Source organism: Neoarius graeffei, chromosome 20 (assembly GCF_027579695.1).
Source record: "Neoarius graeffei isolate fNeoGra1 chromosome 20, fNeoGra1.pri, whole genome shotgun sequence".
In the NCBI taxonomy this organism is placed as follows: Eukaryota; Metazoa; Chordata; class Actinopteri; order Siluriformes; family Ariidae; genus Neoarius; species Neoarius graeffei.
The window spans coordinates 29,355,439-29,378,160 of NC_083588.1; the positions used below are offsets into that span (position 1 = coordinate 29,355,439).

The 22,722-nt window shown below is 42.1% G+C and overlaps 1 protein-coding gene across 1 annotated transcript in view; it reads left to right on the forward strand.

The window, feature by feature from the left end:
* Nucleotides 1-22,722, forward strand: part of LOC132868526 (splicing factor U2AF 65 kDa subunit-like) — a 117,085-nt gene that overhangs the window by 82,282 nt on the left and 12,081 nt on the right. The window contains exons 6-9 of the mRNA XM_060901472.1: nt 11,804-11,920; nt 12,883-13,021; nt 13,300-13,379; nt 22,432-22,554. Of these exons, the coding sequence (XP_060757455.1) occupies nt 11,804-11,920; nt 12,883-13,021; nt 13,300-13,379; nt 22,432-22,554 (459 nt within the window). The remainder of the gene's footprint in view (nt 1-11,803; nt 11,921-12,882; nt 13,022-13,299; nt 13,380-22,431; nt 22,555-22,722) is intronic.

Sequence of the window (22,722 nt, forward strand, 5' to 3'; positions counted from 1 at the left end):
CGTCCTGGATGGCAGTGCTCTGAAGGTCCGCTAGCTGTAAACAAGGGGTAGAAACCTGAGGAAAAGCAAGGTTAGAGGGTGAACTGGAAGCTGAGGCTGCATACTTAGCTGCTGCGTCTGCCCTGGCATTCCCTTGAGACACAAGATCAGTATTGTTAGTATGGGCAGCACACTTACACACAGCAATGGCTCTAGGGAGTAGAACAGCATCCAGCAACTCAGAGACCAGTTTATGATGTGCAATGGGAGATCCTATGCTAGTGAGAAAATTTCTATGTTTCCAAATGGTGTCAAAATTGTGCACAACGCCAAATGCATACCTACTGTCCGTAAAAATATGACAGATTGCCCTGCCGCCAATTTGCATGCCTCAATGAGGGCACAGAGCTCTGCGGCCTGCGCCGACAGGTTCGAGGGCAGACGTGAGGCCTTGAGGACCTCGTGATCTGAGACTATGGCAAAACCTACTTTGTTCTTTCCCGTCTCTGGGTCTCTGGAGGCTGAACCATCCACATAGAGGATCATGTCTGGATTTTCCAAAAGGTCGCTCTTTAAGTCTGCCCTGGGGGAACAAAAATCGTTAGTGAGAGCTACACAGTCATTTGGCTCTCCATCGTCCTCTGTAGGGAGAAGAGAGGCAGAATTCAGAACAGAACAACGTTTCACAGTGATGTTAGGCATATCAAGTACGACAGTGTTATACTTCAACCATCTCTGTGCTGACAAATATGACGTCTTTTTTTTTTTTCCAACAGAAGCAGGGAGACAGCATGTGGGACCAAAAGGGTGAGGTTAGAATACCCCACAATATTTCTGGAGGCACTTACCGCCTTTTCAGCTGCAGCAACTGCACGCAGGCAAACAGGAAGTCCAGCCGCCACTGGATCCAGCCTGCCGGAGAAGTAGGCTACAGGTCTCAATCTATCCCCATGTTTCTGCAAAAGAACAGAGGTCATAAAACCCTTCTTTTCATCTACACTTTGAACAAAATGGTTTATTGGGGTCAGGCAGTCCCAGAGTGGGTGTGGTCTGCAGAGCGCTCTTTAAGGACGTCAGGCGCGCGCGGGACAGCCGCAGCATTAACTGCTTGCAGATCTTGGACAAACCTCCACTCATCGGGCTGGGACGGTTTTCTTGCCTTCTTAACTGGAAAAATAGGAGTGCGCACTGGAGAGTCCTGGCAAGGGACAGTTACATCTGCCTTCAGCAACGAATCAAAGACCAGTCTTATACCTGCGATTGCTTCTGGTTTGAGTGGGTACTGGGTCTGTTTAGGACTGAAATCTGATTTGGGGGTGATCACCACTGGTTCAGCATTCTTTATTAGGCCTACATCATGTTTACCCTTTGCCCAAACGGAATTTGGAACTCCCGCCAATTTGGGGTGCACCTCTGCTGGAGTTATGCCTGTGGAAACAGAGACAAACAGGCCAGTATGGCCGAGGTCCCCAGGACCCTGGTCATCAGTGGCTAATATTACGCTGCGCTTAACATACACACACATAGCATGACTTTGTTTGTAGAACCCAAGCTTTTGGCAAAACAACACACTAGGGTCCTCTGTTTGGGACCATTCATTGCCATCGACTGCACACTTCTTGACCCATTTCCCCACGTCTTTCCAATAGGTGGCTCGTGGCCTTGCTAATGAGACATGGGATATAGAATTAATGATGTCAAAGAAATCATGTTGGCAACAGTCAACCTCAGAGTCCTCTGACATGAGGCCGCGTATAACATGTTTGAGAACACTGCGATGAACTTTGATCTGAACATTGCAGCTGTTTGGACAATGAGTAAAATGGACCTGCACAGCGCAATAATGTTTAGACCAATACATAGTTTGAGGGTTAATCTTTCACATGCATGGGGGTCTGCAAACCAAGTCTTTTCAAACTCTACATCTTGCCCTTGGTGAACATGTGCTGTACAATGCAAATCTTCCTCTTTCATATAATCTGTGTCAACTGATGAGGTGTTCAAGTGTGCGAGCTGTACAAGGTGTTTTGGAGTTTGTGTGAGCTGATCTGAGCAGAGCCACCAGACATACACATACAGGGGGCTTCCAAACCCATACTGCACACCGCACATTTCACTTACTTCAACAGTTAGTCCATCTGGAGTGGATGTGAGATTTACTTCTAATTTGCACATTAAATCGCGTGCTAACAAATTTACTGGACATGTATGTGAGATGAGGAATGAGTGGGACGTAACTATTCCTCCCTCACTTTTACACGGGAGGTTGACTGAGAAAGTTTCGGTTACAGGTCGTCCTGAGATGCCCATCGTCTGAATAGAATTTGAGCTGAGCGGTGGGTCTACCGGAAGTACCCCATGTTGTATCACTGAGTGTGCTGCTCCAGAAATCTACTAAAAAGGCTAACACATGCCCACACACAGTGATGGGCATTACAAGGGAGTTTAGAAAAGGGAGTAGTTGTGTATTTTAACAAACTTAATGTAACTTCAGGTGTATTTATTTGGACTGGTGTATCGGGCATTTCTGTGTAGTCTTGCTGTTGCATGCAGGTGCTGCTACTAATGTGTTTAATGTTATGTGAATGCTCCTGTCTATGTGTATGTGTATCATCAGGTGTGTGTGTGTTACCTCCCCTGTTCTCTGTGTGGGGCCCGTTCCCGGAGTCCGCCCATCAGTCTGCTTTGCTGTACTCCTCACGGGGCTTCTGCCTGTTACTGTGGAGACAATTTCGAGCAATGTGTCCCTTTTGATTGCAGTTGTAGCAGGTTGCACCTTTTATCCAAGACGAGTCACTCCAGGTTGTCCTGTCTCGGCCCCTACCTCGACCTCTTCCTCTAGGTCCAGGCTGAGCAGTCTGGAGAAGAGTGAGAGTGGCGGCGTGTAGGTCTTGGTCTCTTTGTGCCGACTTTGTCTTCTCCTTCTCTTTCAGCAGCTTTTCTGCATGCACAGCATACTGCTCGATCTTGGTGAGGCTCAGGAGTGCCCTCCACTGCAGCCAGGTTCACGGGTCTGGTCAGGCCACTGTGTTGGTTTTTTTTTTTTCTCTCTCATGCACGGCGGTGAGACAGGTGAAAAACGCTGACACCACTTCACATCATCTTGCTTACACATACTGATCTTAGTAATGTCTATGTTCAAGGGAAAAGTACTGTCCAGAAAAGTACTGTCCAGACGAGCACAGAGAGCAGTGATGGTATCTCTATACTCACCATTGCCAGCCACGCTCCAGTCTGGTGTAGTCATTCGCTGGTCAGCTTCCGGCCACTCTTTGGAAACTTTGTTCCAATCTATACCCATCTTGGTCATGATTAGGCAGCAAAGTTCATGGGTGGTCGGTCGGAATTCTCTGCAAAATATCAACAGTTCGTTACCAAATCTCTTTCCTCCTACCTCTCTCATGTTGGGAAGAGAAGCCATGCTTTCCTTGATATCAGCTGTCATCCAGGGTCTGTGGACTAAAAGCACGCCATCAGCTCCAGCCACTTCCACAATTGGAAGATGAAGAACTTCAGACTTTAGGTTACAGCCTTGTGGACCCACTGGTGAGCACGTGGTCAGGTCCAGGAGGGTGTCTTTTCCATCACCATATGCAAGACCAGATCTCGTGTGTGATGGAGAAGCGCTGAGAGGCGCTGATGCTGGAGGCAGCTGATAGGCTGGGAGAGATTCCAGAGGCTCAGTATTTTTTTTCTTTTTTTTTCTTTGTCTTGACTTCTCCCCCTTTCTGTGGGTGAAGCGCTTGTGGGAGTGATGCTCCGCTTGCTGAGGAGGCAGTGTGTGTTGGGGTGGTGGGGCAGACTCCAGGTCAGGGTCCATCTGAAATTTCAAACACTGAGAAGAGGGTGAGAGCCCTGCCTGTCGTTTCTCTCTTTTGTACTCTCTCTTAAGTGTTTCTTCTTTCCATGCAGAAAACGCCCTCCAGTCCCCTAAGAACTTAACATTATCTGCAGACTCTTCTTTTTCCTTCTGTTTCAACTTTTCTTCTAACTGTCCTATCTGCCTGAGACTAAAACTGCCCTTTCCAGGGAATCCTAAGTCCTTTACCCATATATCAAACTGTGCCAAATAATCCTCGCCATACGAGGTTTTCATAAACTGGATGTTTGGGCTGTCATAGGAACACCCAATTCTTATTATAGCACATGTAGCTTCACACTTGCTTGCTTTTTCTTTTCTTTCCCTAACTTACTGTTTCTGTTCCTCATTGTACACTGTTATATCAATAGGTTATGACAACAATGGCTGAGTTTTTATTAGGATCACAAGAAGAGCAGGTTGGACTATGTCCAAAAATGCGACACAATAATCTTTTAGGTGTGTTCTTATTAGTAAACAATTTATCTGACATTTGCCTTAAATTAAAGTAGGTATCATTTAACACAACAACCTCAAAGACAACTCGCGCATGTGTACAAAATCTGTTTCTCTGTTTCAGAATTTGGAGGAGGACAGTACTCTGTTAATTCATCAATATTTTGCGTGCACACCGGTGTGTCTTTGCGTTTTCGCGATCGAACCTCTCTATCCCGTTCCCCAGACGGGCCAGTTGTTCACACAGAACAAAGGGAGCAAGATTCAATTCCCACGAATCGCTGAACGTGAATCCGTCGAAACACGCACCCGTACTTCCCCTCCTCAAGTAGGCGAGCGATTACCCAGTCGTCACTTAGGCGGATAATTCTCTTACACAACCCAATAAACTACTCGCAGTTTATTGTCTCAAAATTGTGTTTATCCATTGTCTGCAAACATATTGATGGTACCACAGCTTAGCAGTCCTCCTGGGCTCGGACAAACTTCTGTCCGTCTCTTATATCAGTCTTCCTTGACTGGGACAATCTCTGTCCATCTCTTATATCAGTCTTCATTGACTAGGACAATCTCTGTCCATTTCTTGTATCATTCTTTAAATACTGTTTCCACTAATTTCTTTACACAAGAATGCAAAGTTATCACTTACTGGTTCGGTGAGCCCTGATGGCCTGGTCTCTCGTCCGAGTTCTCAGCTCCGCACCATAGCCTTGGGAGTGTTCCGTCGTCCGAGGATCAGATGCATAGGGCCCACCCAGGGGACGCCAAATTGTAATGGAAATTTCTAATAAACACTTCAGAACGCTTAACAGTTGTCTTTTCAGTCATTTATTATAGTAGATCATATAAAAGATATATAAAATAGGAAAGGAAAGAGAAGAATAGAAGAAGACACCACTTCTGATGATGCCGAGAGTACGCGCACTCTGAGTTGTGTTTTAGGAATGTTATCTATTATACTCTGAAAGCATTCGCTCACTGCTTGTGTCTTCACGTGATTGGCTCAAGATTTTCTATGAAGCTTTGTTAAAGCGTGCACCTGGCGTGCTCTGGTATGTGCAGGTGGATGCGAGTTAGGGAGAGCTTAAGGTCCCTGCTTATTACCACCAAGGTCACAGAAAAGCGATTACAACATGTGGAAAAACATCTCTTCTTAGTAACTAAGCCACTTTAGTTCAACATACAGAAACACAGAGAATAATAATGTTCATCCATTAAAATTCCCTCACAAGAGCTCTCTCCTGAACCAGATACTTGGGTGTGTGTGTGTATATGTATGTATGGAAGAGAGTGTTTTTTGCATCTGAAAAGAGCAAAATAAAAAGAGGTATGGAACTTTATTCTGACCTTCCATCTTTCTGTGCTCCTCCCCCTCCTACGAACTTCCACAGGGTCCTATCTCTTTACGGATTTAGAATTACATCTAAATTTTCATGTTAGTGATGCTCTGGGATGTCCCTGTAAAGAACCTTGCCAGCCTGTCATCTCTGTATGAGAATCCGCCTTGTGTCTTGGCCAAACTTTCGCATATTGACACAAAACTTGTCGTGTGGGCGTGCGGTCGCCTCTCTTGCCGGGTTGCCATGGCGGCGCACCTGAGCAAGCACGCTTTCGCATTTTCTCCGGAAATGCATTCTAGTTATCATTAATACCTCCGCCAAGGAGGTTATGTTTTCGGTAGCGTTTGTTTGTTTGTTTGTTGGTTGGTTTGTCTGTTAGCAACATTACGGAAAAAGTAATGAACGGATTGCTCTGAAATTTTTTCCAGGTGTGTGACTGGGCACAAGTAACAATCCATTAAATTTTGGCGGTGATCCGGATCACCTTCTGGATCCTGGATTTTTTTAAAGGATTCTTGGCAGAGGTCTGTGCTCTCTGAGTGCTTTTCTAGTTATTAATAGAGATATCAAATCAAATCAAGTTTATTTGTACAGCGCTTTTAACAATAAACATTGTCGCAAAGCAGCTTTATAGAATTTGAGCGACTTAAAACATGAGCTAATTTTATCCCTAATCTATCCCCAATGAGCAAGCCTGTGGCGACGGTGGCAAGGAAAAACTCCCTCAGACGACATGAGGAAGAAACCTCGAGAGGAACCAGACTCAAAAGGGAACCCATCCTCATTTGGGCAACAACAGACAGCCTGACTATAATATTAACAGTTTTAACAGGTATAACCCTCAACTGTCCTCATGGGGCCGTCCTTCACAGGAGTGGGGCGATAAAACTCCGACCAGACACAGGGCACCAGGATGGATCAAGCAGGTCCGAGGGGCAGAAGAGGCCAGCATCTCAATCCCAGGATCAACATGTAACTCGGGGGGGAGAGAAAGAAAACACGTTGTTAGGTATGCCCTAAAAATGACAAGTATTAAATCTGTGTGGTAGGCTCGCAGAGACGAGAGTCTTTACATCAGGCATAACACACAATGGCATGTTAATATGGTAAAAAAATATATCATGACCTGCTCTGGCTGGATGCTTGATTGGGTGATGGGAGCACACTCCTCAGCAATGATGAGATGCAGATGGGACCCTTAGGCCTGGCCAAGACAATTCAGTTACATTTCACCGGGTCTGGGACATGCGACAGAATGTCTGACGGCCGATTCCCTGCAGGCTACGATAGCCAGTCAAGGTCCCCACCGTCTCCACCAAAAGATTTCCTGTTGACTCCATGTAACTCAGAGGGACAGATTTGGGGTGGGGGGGGGAAGAGAAAGAAAACACAGGTGGTTAGGTATGCCCAATGTCACCTGAATAAGTAGGAACAGTATACATATTGCACCGAGTACAAGCAGGGACTCCGGCAACTAACAGTTAGATATAACTGGAAGGGTAATAAAGCCATAGGGTTGTTTGTTTGTTTGTTTGTTTTAATTTTGTAATTTGGAGAGGTATAGGTGTGATCTCTACCCTGATTCTGTTCAGCATGCAGCTCTCAGATTCATAAATGACTAGAAAAGCACTCCAAGAGCGCAGACCTCCGCCAAGAATCCTTTAAAAAAAATCCAGGATCCAGAAGGTGATCCGGATCACCGCCAAAATTTAATGGATTGTTACTTGTGCCCAGTCACACCTCTGGAAAAAATTTCAGAGCAATCCGTTCATTACGTTTTCCGTAATGTTGCTAACAGACAAACCAACAAACAAACAAACCAATGCTACCGAAAACATAACCACCTTGGCGGAGGTAATAATAATAACTAGAATGCATTTCCGGAGAAAATGCGAAAGTGTGCTTGCTCAGGTGCGCCGCCATGGCGACCCGGCAAGAGAGGCGACCGCATGCCCACACAACAGGTTTTGTGTCAACACGCGAAAGTTTGGCCAAGACACAAGGCAGATTCTCATACGGAGATGACAGGCTGGCAAGGTTCTTTCCAGGGACATCCCAGAGCATCACTACCTGTAACCTGAAAATGTAGATGTAATTCTAAATCCGTAGAGATGACCCAAAACATGTTTTTGCTCATTGTGGCACCCCCTAGTAGCCAATTGACACCAAATTTGATGAGGGTACATGAACTGCTGCCGAAAGTCATCTCAACAAATATGGTTTTGATACGTCAAAGCGTTTCTGAAAGATGTGCCAAAATACGTTTTTGCTAATTGTGACGCCCCCTAGTGGCCAAATGACACCATATTTGATGAGGGTAGTTTGGATGGTGTCCAAAGTCCTGCCACTAAATATGACCATACGTCAAAGCGTTTCCATGATATGAGCTTACTTCCTGTCTGGTGGCTTCGCCATCGAATTTGATTGGCTGCCATGGGCGAAAGCTTCGACGTATGAGAGCAAAACAAATATCATTCATTAGGCATGGACTGGTGATCATGCATGCCAAGTTTCGTGATGATCGGACAAAACATGCGGCCAGGGTCACTCTACGTTCACTTTGGACAAAATTCAAAATGGTGGAAAATCTTATTAGGCAGAGAATGACGTCATAGGGTGCATTGGAATCGTCTAGCTCCAAGGATTCCAACGGCACCAGACTTATGAAAATCGGACATACGGATCAAAAGTTACATGCATGAACGCATGTAAGACTGTGATCAGTTGGTGGCGCTAGAGCGTGAGACGCACCAACATGAAACTTGATGAAATCAATCAGGGTCCACTCCTCTATCAGTGTACCAAGTTTCATGACTTTACACCTTACGGTTTGGCCTACAGAAGGAAAAATCTGTTTTTTGCGTCGCGCACCCATTCATTTCAATGGGGGAAAAATTAATCCTTTTTAAAAAATCCGGGATCCAGAAGGTGATCCAGATCACCGCCAAAATTGAATAGATTGTTACTTGTGTCCAGCCACAACTCCTGGAAAACATTTCAGAGCAATCCGTTCATTACTTTTTCCGTAATGTTGTTAACAGACAAACAAACAAACCAACGCTACCAAAAACATAACCTCCTTGGCGGAGGTAAATATTCAGCTCATCATTTTGTTGTGTACAGAAAAGTAGGACGGCCATGTCTCACTGGGAACATCTTCCATTTTTAGTAACTTGGTACCATTTGTGAATGAGGGCTTCCTGAAAATTAAACAAATTATATTATTATTCATCTAATCATCTCTAGCCGCTTTATCCTGTTCTACAGGGTCGCAGGCAAGCTGGAGCCTATCCCAGCTGACTACGGGCGAAAGGCGGGGTACACCCTGGACAAGTCGCCAGGTCATCACAGGGCTGACACATAGACACAGACAACCATTCACACTCACATTCACACCTATGGTCAATTTAGAGCAGGGATGGGCAAGTTGCATGATAGAGGGCCACAATTTTTCATCACCACCATCAGAGGGCCACATGACCGCGCACTTCAACTAATCAGATATGAGAGAAGTTACAAAAGAATTTTAAATAAGAACAAAATATATTCTTATGTCTGTATGTTTATTGAACCAACATACATTTATTTAATATTTTCCACACTGAAATGCATTTTTAACATAATGCTCGTCTTGTTAAACGACAAACAAGTTTTTTTTTAAAAGAAACAAAGTGCAAAGGGCTCACATTCAATGAGGCACAAAACTAAAAAAACAGCGGCCCAACATTAAGTGCAACTTAATGAGATACTTGTGGTTTTGCCGGGTGGCGCACAATAGACTGGATATCAATGTCAATCTTTGTGCATCCAATCCGCATCAAATCATCCGTGAATCTGTTCCTCTCTTTTGACTTAATGTGCTTCATTGTTGAAAAGCTGCTCTCACAAATGTAAGTGCTCCCAAACATGCTGGCCATTGACAGAGCAAAAGCTCTGAGGAGTGGAAAACGTGCCTCTGGTAGCAGTCTCAAATGAAATTCCCCTCTCATTGCGCTTTGCTTGAAAATACGGATCTAACTGCAACTCGCAGAGTTCGAGCTGCAGTTCTGATGGTTGCTCGCTGACAGCAGCAGAGACGGGGTCCATGAATAGCATAATTCGTGGTTTCATCACATGAAAATCTTGGAAACGATCGTTAAACTGCTCCTGCAATTTTTCGATGTCGGCCCTATACTTCTGAAGTAGTTTCTCGCACCTGGGGTTATCTTTTCGCATCTCCTCACAAGCGGGAAAGTGTGCCAAATTTGGACGATGGGAAAAAAATCCTTCTATGAATAGGTCGAGTTTACACTGGAATGCAGTTATGTGTGCATACAGATCGCAAACAGTTTGGTCTCTCCCCTGCAAGTGTGTGTTAAGGTGGTTGAGATGCGAGGTGATGTCTGTCAGAAAGGCCATGTCACAAATAAACTGTGTGTCTTTGAGTTTTCTGCAGTAGGTGCTTGTATCACCACTAACACTGTTCTCCAAGAACACTGGTAGTTCAGAGCGCAGCACAAAAAAATGCTCCAGACACTTCCCTCGACTCATCCATCTGATCTCAGTGTGCATTTGTAAATCCCCATATGCGGCATCCACTTCATCCAAAAAGGCAATGAACCTCCTGTGACAAAGGGACCTGTTCCCCCCTCTGATGAGATTTGTTACTTTGGTCACTAAATCCATAACGTGGCTAAAGTTCAGTGTCTTCGCGCAGAGGGCTTCCTGGAGAGATAAAATGCATGGCATGTTAAAAAAATATTTTTGTCCTGCCATGTCAAACTCAAGCCTACATCTCACAGTTAATATGAGGCTACTCACCTGATGTATGATACAGTGCAGTATAGGGCAGTTTACCCTGCTCTGTCGGAGGAGCCCTGGGAAACCTCTGCGTCTTCCCTGCATCGCGGGTGCGCCATCCGTAACAACAGTTGACAGCTTGTCAAAGCCACCATATCCACTTGCAACACTGTCAACGGCGTTGAATATATCGGTGCCCTTAGTCGTATCATGCAGAGAAACCAATTTTAATAGCTCCTCGTGCACTTCAAATGAACTGTCAATAGTTCTCGTAAAAATCAGTAGCTGGCTGACATCCATCACATCTGTACTCTCATCCAAAGCCAAGGAGAAGTACTTGCAGTCATGCATGACTTTTCTCAGCTTAATTTCGACATGATCGTGAATGTCAAAAATTCTGCGCGTCACTGTGTGTCAGGACAAAGAAACCGTTTCAAAGTGTTTAACCATCTTATCGTCACCAAAAGCTTTGGCCATTTCCACGGCGCACACCTTGACAATTTCCCCATCTGACAATGGCTTCTTTGCTTTGGCAAGCTCAAGTGAAACAGCATAAGAGGCTTTGAGTGCTGATTCCTGTGTAGTTGTGGCTCTGTTGTTGGTTTACTTTTGATGAGGTCGGCTACGACAGCGGCCCTTGCAGCTCCAGTGTACTTCTCATATTTAACTTTGTGCAAGGTGTTGTAGTGGCGACTTAAGTTGAAATCTTTCATGACTGCTATGGTTTCTAAGCAAACCAGACACATTGGTTTGCCTTTAAATTCTATGAAGAGATAATCTGCTTCCCATCTTGACTGAAAGGTATGGTTTTCTTGATCAAGTTGTCTTTTTTTTGCACTCTCTCTTGTCTCTCTTCCTCGCTGAAGGGGGTAAGGCCCAGGGCCCCGATATTGTTTGCATAGGAAGCGCCCTCTATCGGTTAACAGTGTAATTACAACTGTAAAAAAAAAAAAAAGGCCGCAGTTAATTTTTTTTCCTGATAATTAATAAATGATCTACGAGCCGCACTGAGTAAGGAGGCGGGCCGCCAGTTGCCCATCCCTGATTTAGAGTCACCAGTTAACCTAACCTGCATGTCTTTGGACTGTGGGGGAAACCGGAGCACCCGGCGGAAACCCATGCGGACACGGGGAGAACATGCAAACTCCACACAGAAAGGCCCTCGCCGGCCACGGGGCTTGAACCCAGGACCTTCTTGCTGTGAGGCGACAGCGCTAACCACTACACCACCGTGCCACCCCTTATAATATTATTATTATTATTATTATTATTAAGATTGACATTAGAGCTTCATGCCTCTATTGACCGGCCATGGCTTAAACTGATCCCTAATAGGAAGAAGCATGTACCTTTTAAACCTTAAGAACAAACCACTTTCTGTTGCCTTTAGGAGTCAATGGCAGAGTTCTTTAATACTCAAATGAGATTTGTTGGACTTTCCCAAACACCCAGCAACCCTGTGCTTGCAGTGCAGATCAATCAGGATAAGAACTTTGCCTTCCTTGAGGTAAGTAACCTTTCAGATTGGGCTGCTTATTTGTCCTCTGGATGCTTATAATATACTGCGAATGCACACAACCATCAAATTGCATGATGAATAACAGAGAGTGAAATCTTTAGATAAATGAGTATATGGATTTCAGTTACCTGCAGCTGCAGGTAACTTCAGATTACATTTTTGAACAGGGAGTATGTGGGTCCTTAAGTGTCTTAATTTTTCTGACATTAAGAAGAAATTAAATTTATTTACTTTGTCCTAGTGTAAGCTGAGCCTGAGCTTATTTTAAAAAAAAATTTGGGTCTCTGTACTGTTGTTAATAAAGTATCCCTAAATAAAATAAATTGTTTGAAAATGCTATAGTGCTTTACATAAGTATTCACCCCCTTGAAATTTTCCACATTTTGTAGTGTTACAACAAGAAACTAAAAATAATGCTCAATAGTTCTATGAGTCTTCTGAGATATGCCTTTGTTATCTTTGTACTTCTGGATTCTGATATTTTTACCCATTGAATGGACTCTTATCAGTGAATGTCAATTTTCACATCTTGCGACTGGATTGAGGTCAACATCCAAAGGAATCAAAGGTGGCGCCAATGTCTGTTTCAGTAGCACTCAGCCTCTTGCTTACTACATAATTAGGGTTACTTCCAGTAACCATGGGAGTTTGATTCCCTATTCACTTCTGTATTGCGGTGTGCCTTGCCAGATGGCAGCGGGTACTGTTTTTATGATGGGCTTCGGTATGACCCGACCGTGAATAGAACTTGTGATCTCCTGGTCAAGAGGTGGACACGCTAACCACTAGAACAAAGTTGCGGTCATGTCCAAAAGAGACTGTGGCCTTCTTTCAGTGTACCTCACTTAACAAATTACAAAACACTGCAGCATAATATGATATGCATGTAGAGCAAAGTTCTCCTCTGTCTTCAATGACTGCAGTGAGCGTTAAAAAATGTCTTCCTTCAGTTTCGATCTGTAGATGAAACCACACAGGCCATGGCGTTTGATGGAATCAACTTTCAGGGGCAAGCACTGAAGATCCGGCGACCTCATGACTATCGACCTCTGCCTGGTATTTCTGAGCAGCCTGCATTCCATGTACCAGGTAAGTATTATGTGCTCACATTTGATTAGCTTTGATGCCATGTGCTTAGTAATTAGCACATAATTTGGTTGTAAAAATAATTCTAAGTGTTGAGAAATGAACTGGAATTATTTGGTATTCAATATTGGCAATGCAGAAATTAAATGTACTTACTAATAATCATCATAATGAGATGGACAAAATTCCTCTTTGATGTAAAATAATTGCCTAATGCGTGCCTGAATACATTTAATGTGAGGTAAGGTTTCATTTTTTTAACAACTATATTTCACCACCAGGAGTTGTATCCACAGTTGTGCCAGACTCTCCCAATAAACTCTTCATTGGAGGGTTGCCCAACTATCTAAATGATGATCAGGTATTTTTTTTTAACCTCTTGCCCAAAATGCTAAGGTTTTTTTTTTTTGTCTTAACTCATTTCATCCATCTTAGTAAATAGCATACATGTTTTCCAGCTGTCTCACTTATTTAGGTTGTACTGATTATGCTCAGTAATTTTAATGTCACTATGGCTATAGATAGTGGCACAGCCTTAACTTTTAACTTTAATGTTTATCATTTCAAAGGCAATTTTAGATTTGCAGTTGTTCAGTAATAAGTACACTAAAACTAGTGATGTTGTTATAAAAATAACTTCTTTTTTTAAATTCAGTTTATCAAACCATGTTGGTAAGATTAAAAAGTGAAAGGTAGATTTTCCATCTAGGCACCTTATTCCACTTGCTTGAACATCTACTGATTCATCAGCTTGTGGAAAAGATGTTAACAAAGGGTAAACTGGTTGATTTATTATTATTTATACTGATGTTTGAATAAAAATAGAAATTCCAAACAGTAAAGTCAAACTATGAGATGTTGAACTATTTAGATATTGAATGTGTAAAAAAGACCTGGGCTTTGCCTTTTGCCCAAAGTGACATTATTTGTAGTGAACAGAGCTTACAAATGGTCACTATGTATCTACTAATCTCATAGCTTTAGCTTAGCCATTTCAGGCTTTCCTATTCATTCCAACATTTAATTCTTTATTATATATACAGTACTGTGCAGAAGTCTTAAGCAAATGTAATTCTGCAAAGCAAAATGCCTTCAGAAAGAATGAAATGAAATTTTCTATATACAAGATAAAATGAAGTAAATATTTAAAATGACCATCTTTTTAACAGCAATGTATTGGTTTTCTTTATGTAAACTGTCATTAATTAACTGTCATTAATTAATTAATTAATTAATTTATTTATTTATTTATTTATTTATTTTTTTTAAGGAAATTAGCTTGTAAGTCTTTCCAAGCATATGAATGAATCTTGCACAGTTCTTCTAGAGACTTTGGCTCTTGCATCTGCTTTTGTTTCTGCATCTAATTCCAGAGCTTTTATCTGAAAATAAAACACAAGGCATGCTGTAATAGGAAAATAAAGCAACAGCAAGGTTGTGGGATGCCCTGAAATTTTCCAACAGCATGTCTCAAATTGTTTTATTCCTTTTATATCAATACAGTTTGTCAGTGATTACTAGTGGATCTCCAAAAATTAGAATATCGTGAAAGTTCATTTTTCTTTCATTATTTAAAAAAAAGGTAAAGTTTCATATATTCTATATTCAGTACATGTAAAGGGAAATATTTCAAGCCTTTTTTGTTTTAATTTTTATGATTATGGCTTATAGCTCATGAAAATCAGAAATCCAATATCTCAAAATATTGGAATATTTGCTAAGATCAATCAAAAAAGGATTTACAATACAGAAATGTCCAACTTCTGAAAAGTATGTTAATTTATACACTCAATATTTGGTTGCGACTCCTTTACCACAAATTACTGCATCAGTGCAGCGTGGCATGGAGGCAATCAGCCTGTGGCACTGCTGAGGCCCAGGTTTGAAGCCCAGGTTGCTTTGATAGCAGCCTTCAGTTCATTTGTATTTTTGGGTCAGGTGTTTCTTGTCTTCCTCTTAACATTACCCCATGCATTCTCTATGGGGTTCAGGTCAGGCAAGTTGGCTGGCTAATCAAGCACAGTAATATGGTCAGCAAACCATTTGGTAGTAGTTTTGGCACCGTGGGCAGGTGCTAAGTCCTCCTGGAAAAGGAAATCGATATCTCCATAAAGCTTGTCAGCAGATGGAAGCATGAAGTGCTCTAAAAATTTCCTGGTAAATGGCTGTGTTGAATTTGGACTTGATAAAACACAGTGAACCAACAACAGCAGATGACATGGCACCCCAAGTCATCACAGACTGCGCAAACTTCACACTGGACTTCAAACACCTTAGATTCTGTGCCTCTCCACTCTTCCTCCAGACTCTGGGATCTTGATTTCCAAATGAAATACAAAATTTACTTTCATCTGACAAGAGAAGCCACTGAGCAACAGTCCAGTTCTTTCTCTCCAGGTAAGATGCTTCTGACGTTGTCTCTGGTTCAGGACATCTAGTTTAGGAATGTGACAGATGTTGCCCCTTTCCTGAAGATGTCTGTGCATGGTGGCTTGTGATGCACTGACAACAGTCCAGTCCTTGTGAAACTCTCCCAAGTTCTTGAATCGACTTTTCTTGACAATCCTCTCAAAGCTGCGGTCTTCCCTATTGCTTGTGCACCATTTCCAGCCAGCCTTTTCAGCAATGATCGGTGTCTTACCATCCTTGTGGAGAGTGTCGATGATAGTCTTCTGGACAACTGTCAAGTCAGCAGTCTTCCCCGTGATTGTGGTTGCGTGTACTGAACTAGACCAAGAGATGCATGGTATTTATACTGTTATAGTCAAACTTGAAATGAAATTCTCATATTTTGACATGGGTTTGTTTTTGGTTTTTTTCCCTGTAGGCCATCATTATTGATGGAAAATAGAATAGAATATCTTTGTGATTGTAAATAAATACAATGAAATTAAATGCAATCCTTGGTGCAAAAAAAAGTGCATCTAAAAACCTATGAAAATAATACCACAAGATAAACTAATAAATAAATAATTTAAAAAGTTATTTAAAACAGCAGTCATCACTCACAAACATTGACATCCTGTGGTGTGGAGGGTATTGCACAATCCCATATTGTATCATATTTGTATTATTGAATGTACAGGTTTGCTTTATTTAATGTCCTTATGGCACTGGCATAGAAACTGTTCCTAATCCTGTTTGTCCTAGCTGTTAATGCCCTGTAACCAAAGGCAGAAGTTCAAACACCGTGTGTCCGGGGTGAGATGGGTCCCTGAGAATGTTTTGTGCTTTTTTAATTTATTTATTTATTTAATTTTATTTTAATAAACTGAACTGTTCAGATCCTCCAGAGAGGGGAGAGGGCACCCAGTGATCTTTTGGGCTGTAGTGACGACCCTCTGGAGTGCTTTTCTGTCTCCTATTGTGCAACTAGACACAGAAACCACACACAAACAGTAACTCAGTATGCTCTCAATGGAGCAACGGTAGAAGGACACCAGTAGTTTTTGTGAAAGATGGTAGTTCCTGAGCGCACTCAGGAAGTACAGTCTTTGCTGTGCCTTCTTGAAAACAGTTGTAGTGTTGATGCTCCAAATCAGGTTGTCCTGAATGTGGACCCCCAGAAACCGAAATACTGAGACCCTCTCCACACAGTTCCCACTAATAAATGGGCAGGATGTCCATTTTCTTCCTTCTAAAGTCTATGATCAGATCCTTAGTCTTGGTGGTGTTTAAGACCAGGTTGTTATTTGTACACCAATCTGACAGCTGCTCCACCTCATCTCGGTATGCAGACTCATCACCCCTGGAGATGAGCCCCACCCATCAGCAAACTTGATGATGCTGTTACTGGAGTGGGCAGGGATGAAGTCGTGGGTGTAGAGGGTGTAGAGTAGGGGGCTCAGCACACAGCCCTGAGGGGAGCCAGTGCTGATGCTGAGGGCAGAGGAAATGTAGGCGCCTACTCTCACTCTCTGGGAGCGATCAGTGAGGAAGTCCTTAATCCAATGACAGATGGTGTGGGATATTCTCAGGTTTGTAAGTTTGGTCACAAGTCTGTTCAGGAGGATGGTGTTAAAGGCGGAGCCGAAGTCCACAAAGAGCAAGGCAAGTTTATTTATATAGCGCATTTCATACACAGTGGCAGTTCAATGTGCTTTACAGAGGTAAAGGCAAAACAGTAAACAATAGAAAATAAAATTACATAAAATAAAGGGGGAAGAAGAGAGAAAAATAAAAATATGAGAATTAAACAATAGTAGAAATAAAGTAATAAAATGAAGTAAAAGTTCAGTAAAAAAACAGCAAAATAAAATGAAATAAAAGTTAAGTAAAATTTAAAACATGTAAAGATGATGATATTTGTCAGTTAGCAGAAAGCATCTGAAAACAGCTTGGTCTTTAGTCTAGATTTGAAGCTGCCAACAGCAGGAGCATTTTTGATGTCCTCTGGGAGTTGGTTCCATAGCTGTACTGCATAGTAGCTAAAAGCTGCTTCACCACACTTTGTTTTAACAACAGGTTTTACCAGTAAATTTTGCTGCTGCGATCTGACTGGGTTAGGCCGCTGCAACATATCAGAGAGGTAATTGGGCCCTGTACCATTTAGAGATTTGTACACCAGTAGCAATGCTTTAAAGTCAATTCTGTAGCTTACTGGAAGCCAGTGAAGGGACCTTAGAATTGGAGTAATGTGCTCTGTTCTTTTTGTTCGTGTGAGAACCCTAGCCGCTGCATTTTGAATCACCTGAAGTTGTTTGATGGTCTTTTTTGGCAGGCCTGTGAAAAGGCCATTGCAGTTGTCAACCCTACTAGAGATGAAGGCATGCCGTACATAGGCAGCCGTACATAGCTCCCCTGCTGCTCCAAATGGGACAAAGCAAGGTGGAGAGCCATGGCTGCTGCGTCCTCTGTGGCCCTATTAGCTCTGTAGGCAAACTGGTGAGGGTCAAACCTGAGTGAGGGGTGTGAAATAATTTGAGTTTGGACCAGTTTCTCGAAACACTTCATAATGATAGGTAAGAAAAAATTGTAAGTGCTACTGGCCGGTAATTGTTAAAGCTGCTAATGGTGGTGTTCTTTGGGAGGGGAACAATTATAGAGGACTTTCACCAGGGTGGGACGGCAGCTCGAGACAGCAACAGATTGAAGATCTTGGTGAAGATCTTGGTAAAGACTCCAGCCAACTGATCCGTGCAGACCCCTAGCACCCATCTTGAGACGCCGTCAGGTCCTGCAGCTTTCCACAGGTTTACTGCGCTCAGCGTGTGCCTCACCTCATGCCCCTCCACCATGAGTGTGTGTCTGTTGTGGGCTTGTTAGTGTAGTATGGCTGCCTCTTGTGACTCCACCTCAAAGTGGGCGAAGAAGTGGTTCAGCTCCTCTTCCAATGAGGAGTCACCATTAGCTATGAGATTGCTGGGTCTGTAGTTGATGTGCTAGACCCCCTGCCACACCTTCCTGGAGTTGTTGCTCTGAAAGCAGTCATCTATCCTCCTCCTGTAAGCAGCTTTGGCTGCTCTGGTAGCACTATATAATGCTCTATCACCAGACCTGAAGGTAATGTTTCTCTCCCTGAGAAGGCTCTGCACTTTTTTTTTTTTTTTTATCATGCATGGCTTTTTGTTGGGATAATCCTTACATACACAAATATTGAACTTTTTCACTATATTCTAATTGTTTGAGATGTACTAGTACACTAATGGAACCCCTAGGGCTCAATGGATCTCAAAATAACTATGTATACCTTTTTAGGGCCAAAAAGATACATACATGTTCCCAAGCAGTATATAAATGGTACAACTGTGTATCTTAGAGGGTACTGCCTCAGACATAAGCTGTTGTACCCCTAAAGGTACTTTATTTTAAGTGTACTTTATTTTCTGAGAGTGTACAAATCCATTTATTAGTAGTGTTCAAATATCTATCAAAGAACATCATGATTCATTCAGTACGTGTTCTATCCTGGTCCAGATCTAGAGAGTGGACCTGAGCTTAGGATTGAATAGGTGATTTGAATTGCAGCCAAGCACTACTGTCAGAGCTGCTGTCATAGAACAGCACTGTGGTAGAATTCATTTGTTTATTTTCTATGCTGCTTATCCATTGCGTGTCGCAGATGAACTGGAGCCAATCCCAGCTGACATTGCACGAGAGACAGACAGCCACTCACATTCACACCAAAGGGCAGTTTACAGTAGCCAGTTGACCTAATCTGTATGTCCTTGGACTATGGGAGAAACCAGGGCATGCAGAGGAAACCCACTCAGGCATAAGAAGTACATGCAAACTCCACACAGAAAGGGCCCAGTCAACTGGCAGGCTCAAACTCAGAACCTGCTTGCTGTGATGTGACCATGTTAACCACTGCACCACCATGCTACCCTGTGGGTGAGCTGGAGCCAATCCTAGCTGACACGTCTGTAACATTTTTTTAAATGAGTGTTTGCAAACCTAACATTTGCTCTTTGTAATGCTGATTATACAACTGTAAATCAGAAAAAGTTGGGACAGTATGTTGAAAGTTGAAATTGGAATTAAAATTGAAAACAATGATACGTAAATAATCGTTGACCTGTATTGTACTCAAAACAACAAAACAGCGCATTATTTGATGTTTTACCTCATGAATTTTGTTGTTGTTTTTTTAAATAAACACATTACAATTTTGATTCTTGCAACACAGTTCAAAAAAGTAGAAATGGTAAAGTATTTACCACTTTATAATGTAGCCATTCCTTCTCATAACACTTAAAAGATGTTTAGACTGAAGACATCAAGTGATGAAGCATTTCAGGTGTTATTTTGTCCCATTCTTCCTGTAAACAGGTCTTAAGGTGTACAACACTACAGGATCGTCGTTGTCATATTTTTCTTTTCAAAATTTGCTACGCATTCTCTATTCGGGGCAAGTTACCTTTGCCAAGGGCACTAACACAACCCCATACCATGACACAGGGGTGATAGCGTTCCGGCGCCGCGCCGGATTTCCGGCGTACCGTGGCTGGGGAAAAAAAAAAAAAATCTAGTTTGCCCATTGTCCTGTGTCATTCTGAGATGCGCAGATAGACAGTAAAGGGAATTTGGAATTCCCTTTACTGTCTATCTGCGCATCTCAGAAAATTCCCTTTACTGTCTATCTGCGCATCTCAGAATGACACAGGACAATGGGTGAACTAGATTTTTTTTTTTTCCCCAGCCACGGTACGCCGGAAATCCGGCGTGGCGCCGGAACGCTATCACCCCTGCATGACAGACCCTGGCTTTTGGACTTGTTCCTGGTAACGGTCTGGATGGTACTTTTTGTCTTTGGTCTGGAGCATATGGCATCTATTTTGTTACAAGAAAGACCTGAATACTGATTTGTCTGACCACAGTGCACATTTCCACTGTGTGATGGTCCATCCCAGATGCCGCCTAGCTCAGAGAAGTCGACTGCACTTCTGGACATGGTTAGCACGAGGCTTCCTTTTTGTAAAGTAAAGTTTTAACTGCCATTTGTGGATATAACACTATTTTGTAGTGCTTGACAAAGGTTTGCCTTTGTCAAGCACATGTGCCTTCGCGAGCCCATGTGGTTATATCAGCTATAGATGAATTACTGTTCTTGATACAACGCCGTCTGAGGGATCAGAGATCACGGGTGTTCAACTTAGGCTTGTGCCCTTGCCCTTTACTCACCAAAATTCCTCCAGATTCCTTGAATCGTTTATTATGCACCATAGATGGCGAAATATCCAAATTCCTTCCTATCTTTCTTTGAGGAAGATTGTTTTTCAACATTTCATTAATTTTCTCAGGCATTTGTCGACAAACTGGAGATTCTCGGCCCATCTTTGCTCCTCAAAGACTAGGCCTTTCCTGGATACTGATTTTGCACTGAATCATGATTACAATCCCCTGTTGACATCACCTGTTTCAAATAACATCATTATTTAATTGTTTTACCTCATTACTAATCCTAAACTGGCCCCATCCTGACTTTTTGCAGGTCTGAAATGCAGCAATGGATGTATATTAACAAATTAAATGAAGATGAGCAGACAACATGAAATATCTTGGGTTCATACTGTCAAATGAAATACAAGGCAAAGTAAATTTAGAAATCCAATGCTTTCATTTTTTAATTTGCATTTTCCATACTGTCTTTTTCTCATTTGGTTTTGTACAAAATAAACATCTATGACAAATTTATATAAAAACCATTAGGGTGCCTAAGACTGCACAGTACTGTATATATCCCTGGCATTGTAATTGTGAGATACGTCATTATTCACAAACTTGCTAAGTAACTGATTGCATTTTTTCTATGAACTGTAGTTACCAGTATGACTAGATGACTTGGTGTCACATTTAATTCCCAAATAGATATGCAGTAATGTCTACATAAATGGCTTCTATACCAGGTGGATCAGTGATCAATAATCAATTTCTTCATTCTCTCTCACACACTGACAAATTGTTTGTAATTTTGTTTGAATATAATACTAGTAGTAGTAAGGTTACTTTTTTTTTTTTTTGCTAAACCAGATGCATTACATGACAAAGACTAGTAATGATTAAGTAAGTTCTCCTTCCGAATTGAAATATAACAGCCAATACTAGGCTCAAATGGAGATTAATGTACTTTTTTTTATTTTATTTTTTTCCTTCTCATATTTTAAAAACATAGTTGCAGTCACTGTTACTGCCCTGAAACTCACAGCTCTTTCGTTTTTGTTCCCCCACTTTGTCCCCAGCTAGGGGCCTGTAAGATCGTTAAGTCTGCGCTCATAATTTGTTCACTATTACTGATCTACTGCTGCCATGTCAACATGTAATACAAGGCAAGTAAGACATTCCGTACCTCACACGGATCAACTTCCTGCCAGCAGGGGTATTTCCTCCCCCGTGGCTGCCACTCTTTCTCCTCCCATCACTCTTTTGGAGCGCGCAAACCCGCTCAGGGCTTTCTGGGGGGCGGGACAGGGCGGGTGGAAGATGGCTAGTTGTGGTGGGTTGATTTTAAAGCACAAATGTCTGCTCATAAACATAAGTGGTAGTTTTAGTAAACACAGCATTAGTTCACACTACTGGTGGTATTTAAATTCATTCCTGATAATGTGAATATTTTATTTTCATAGTCATGGCATAGTACTGTCCACCACTCATTTTGTCATAAAAACAGACTCTCAGATCTGCTTGTTCTGTGAACATAACACCAAAGATTCAACTTTTTCAACCTGTTAAATATTCACATGATAAGAAATTTCTGCTCTTTCATTATGTTACTGTATCTGTGAGTCATTTTAATATATATCACCAGTAATAATGTAAACAGTAAAGGGATATGTTATGGTTTGAAATTTTTGCTGTCATCTCATTTTACTACTTAATTTCTTTTCTCATTAGTCAATAACTTTTTATTTATTCTCCTCTTGTCCTACCCATTGCTGTCATGAAAATTCGGTATATTCTTATCCCTTACGCAGGTTAAAGAGCTTTTGACATCATTTGGACCACTCAAAGCCTTCAACCTTGTCAAAGACAGTGCAACATCACTGTCCAAAGGCTATGCTTTCTGTGAATATGTGGAGATTGGGGCCACTGACCAGGTATAGACGTGATCTTCAGAGCAAAATCTGGAAAATACGGCTGGTTTTTTTTTTTTTTCACGATCAGAGGATTCATAAGTAATTGACTGTTTGTCTTGTCGCACATTGCAGTGGGTACTAACTAACTAATTAATTAATTAATGATTTCTAAATGTTGCTTTATCAACA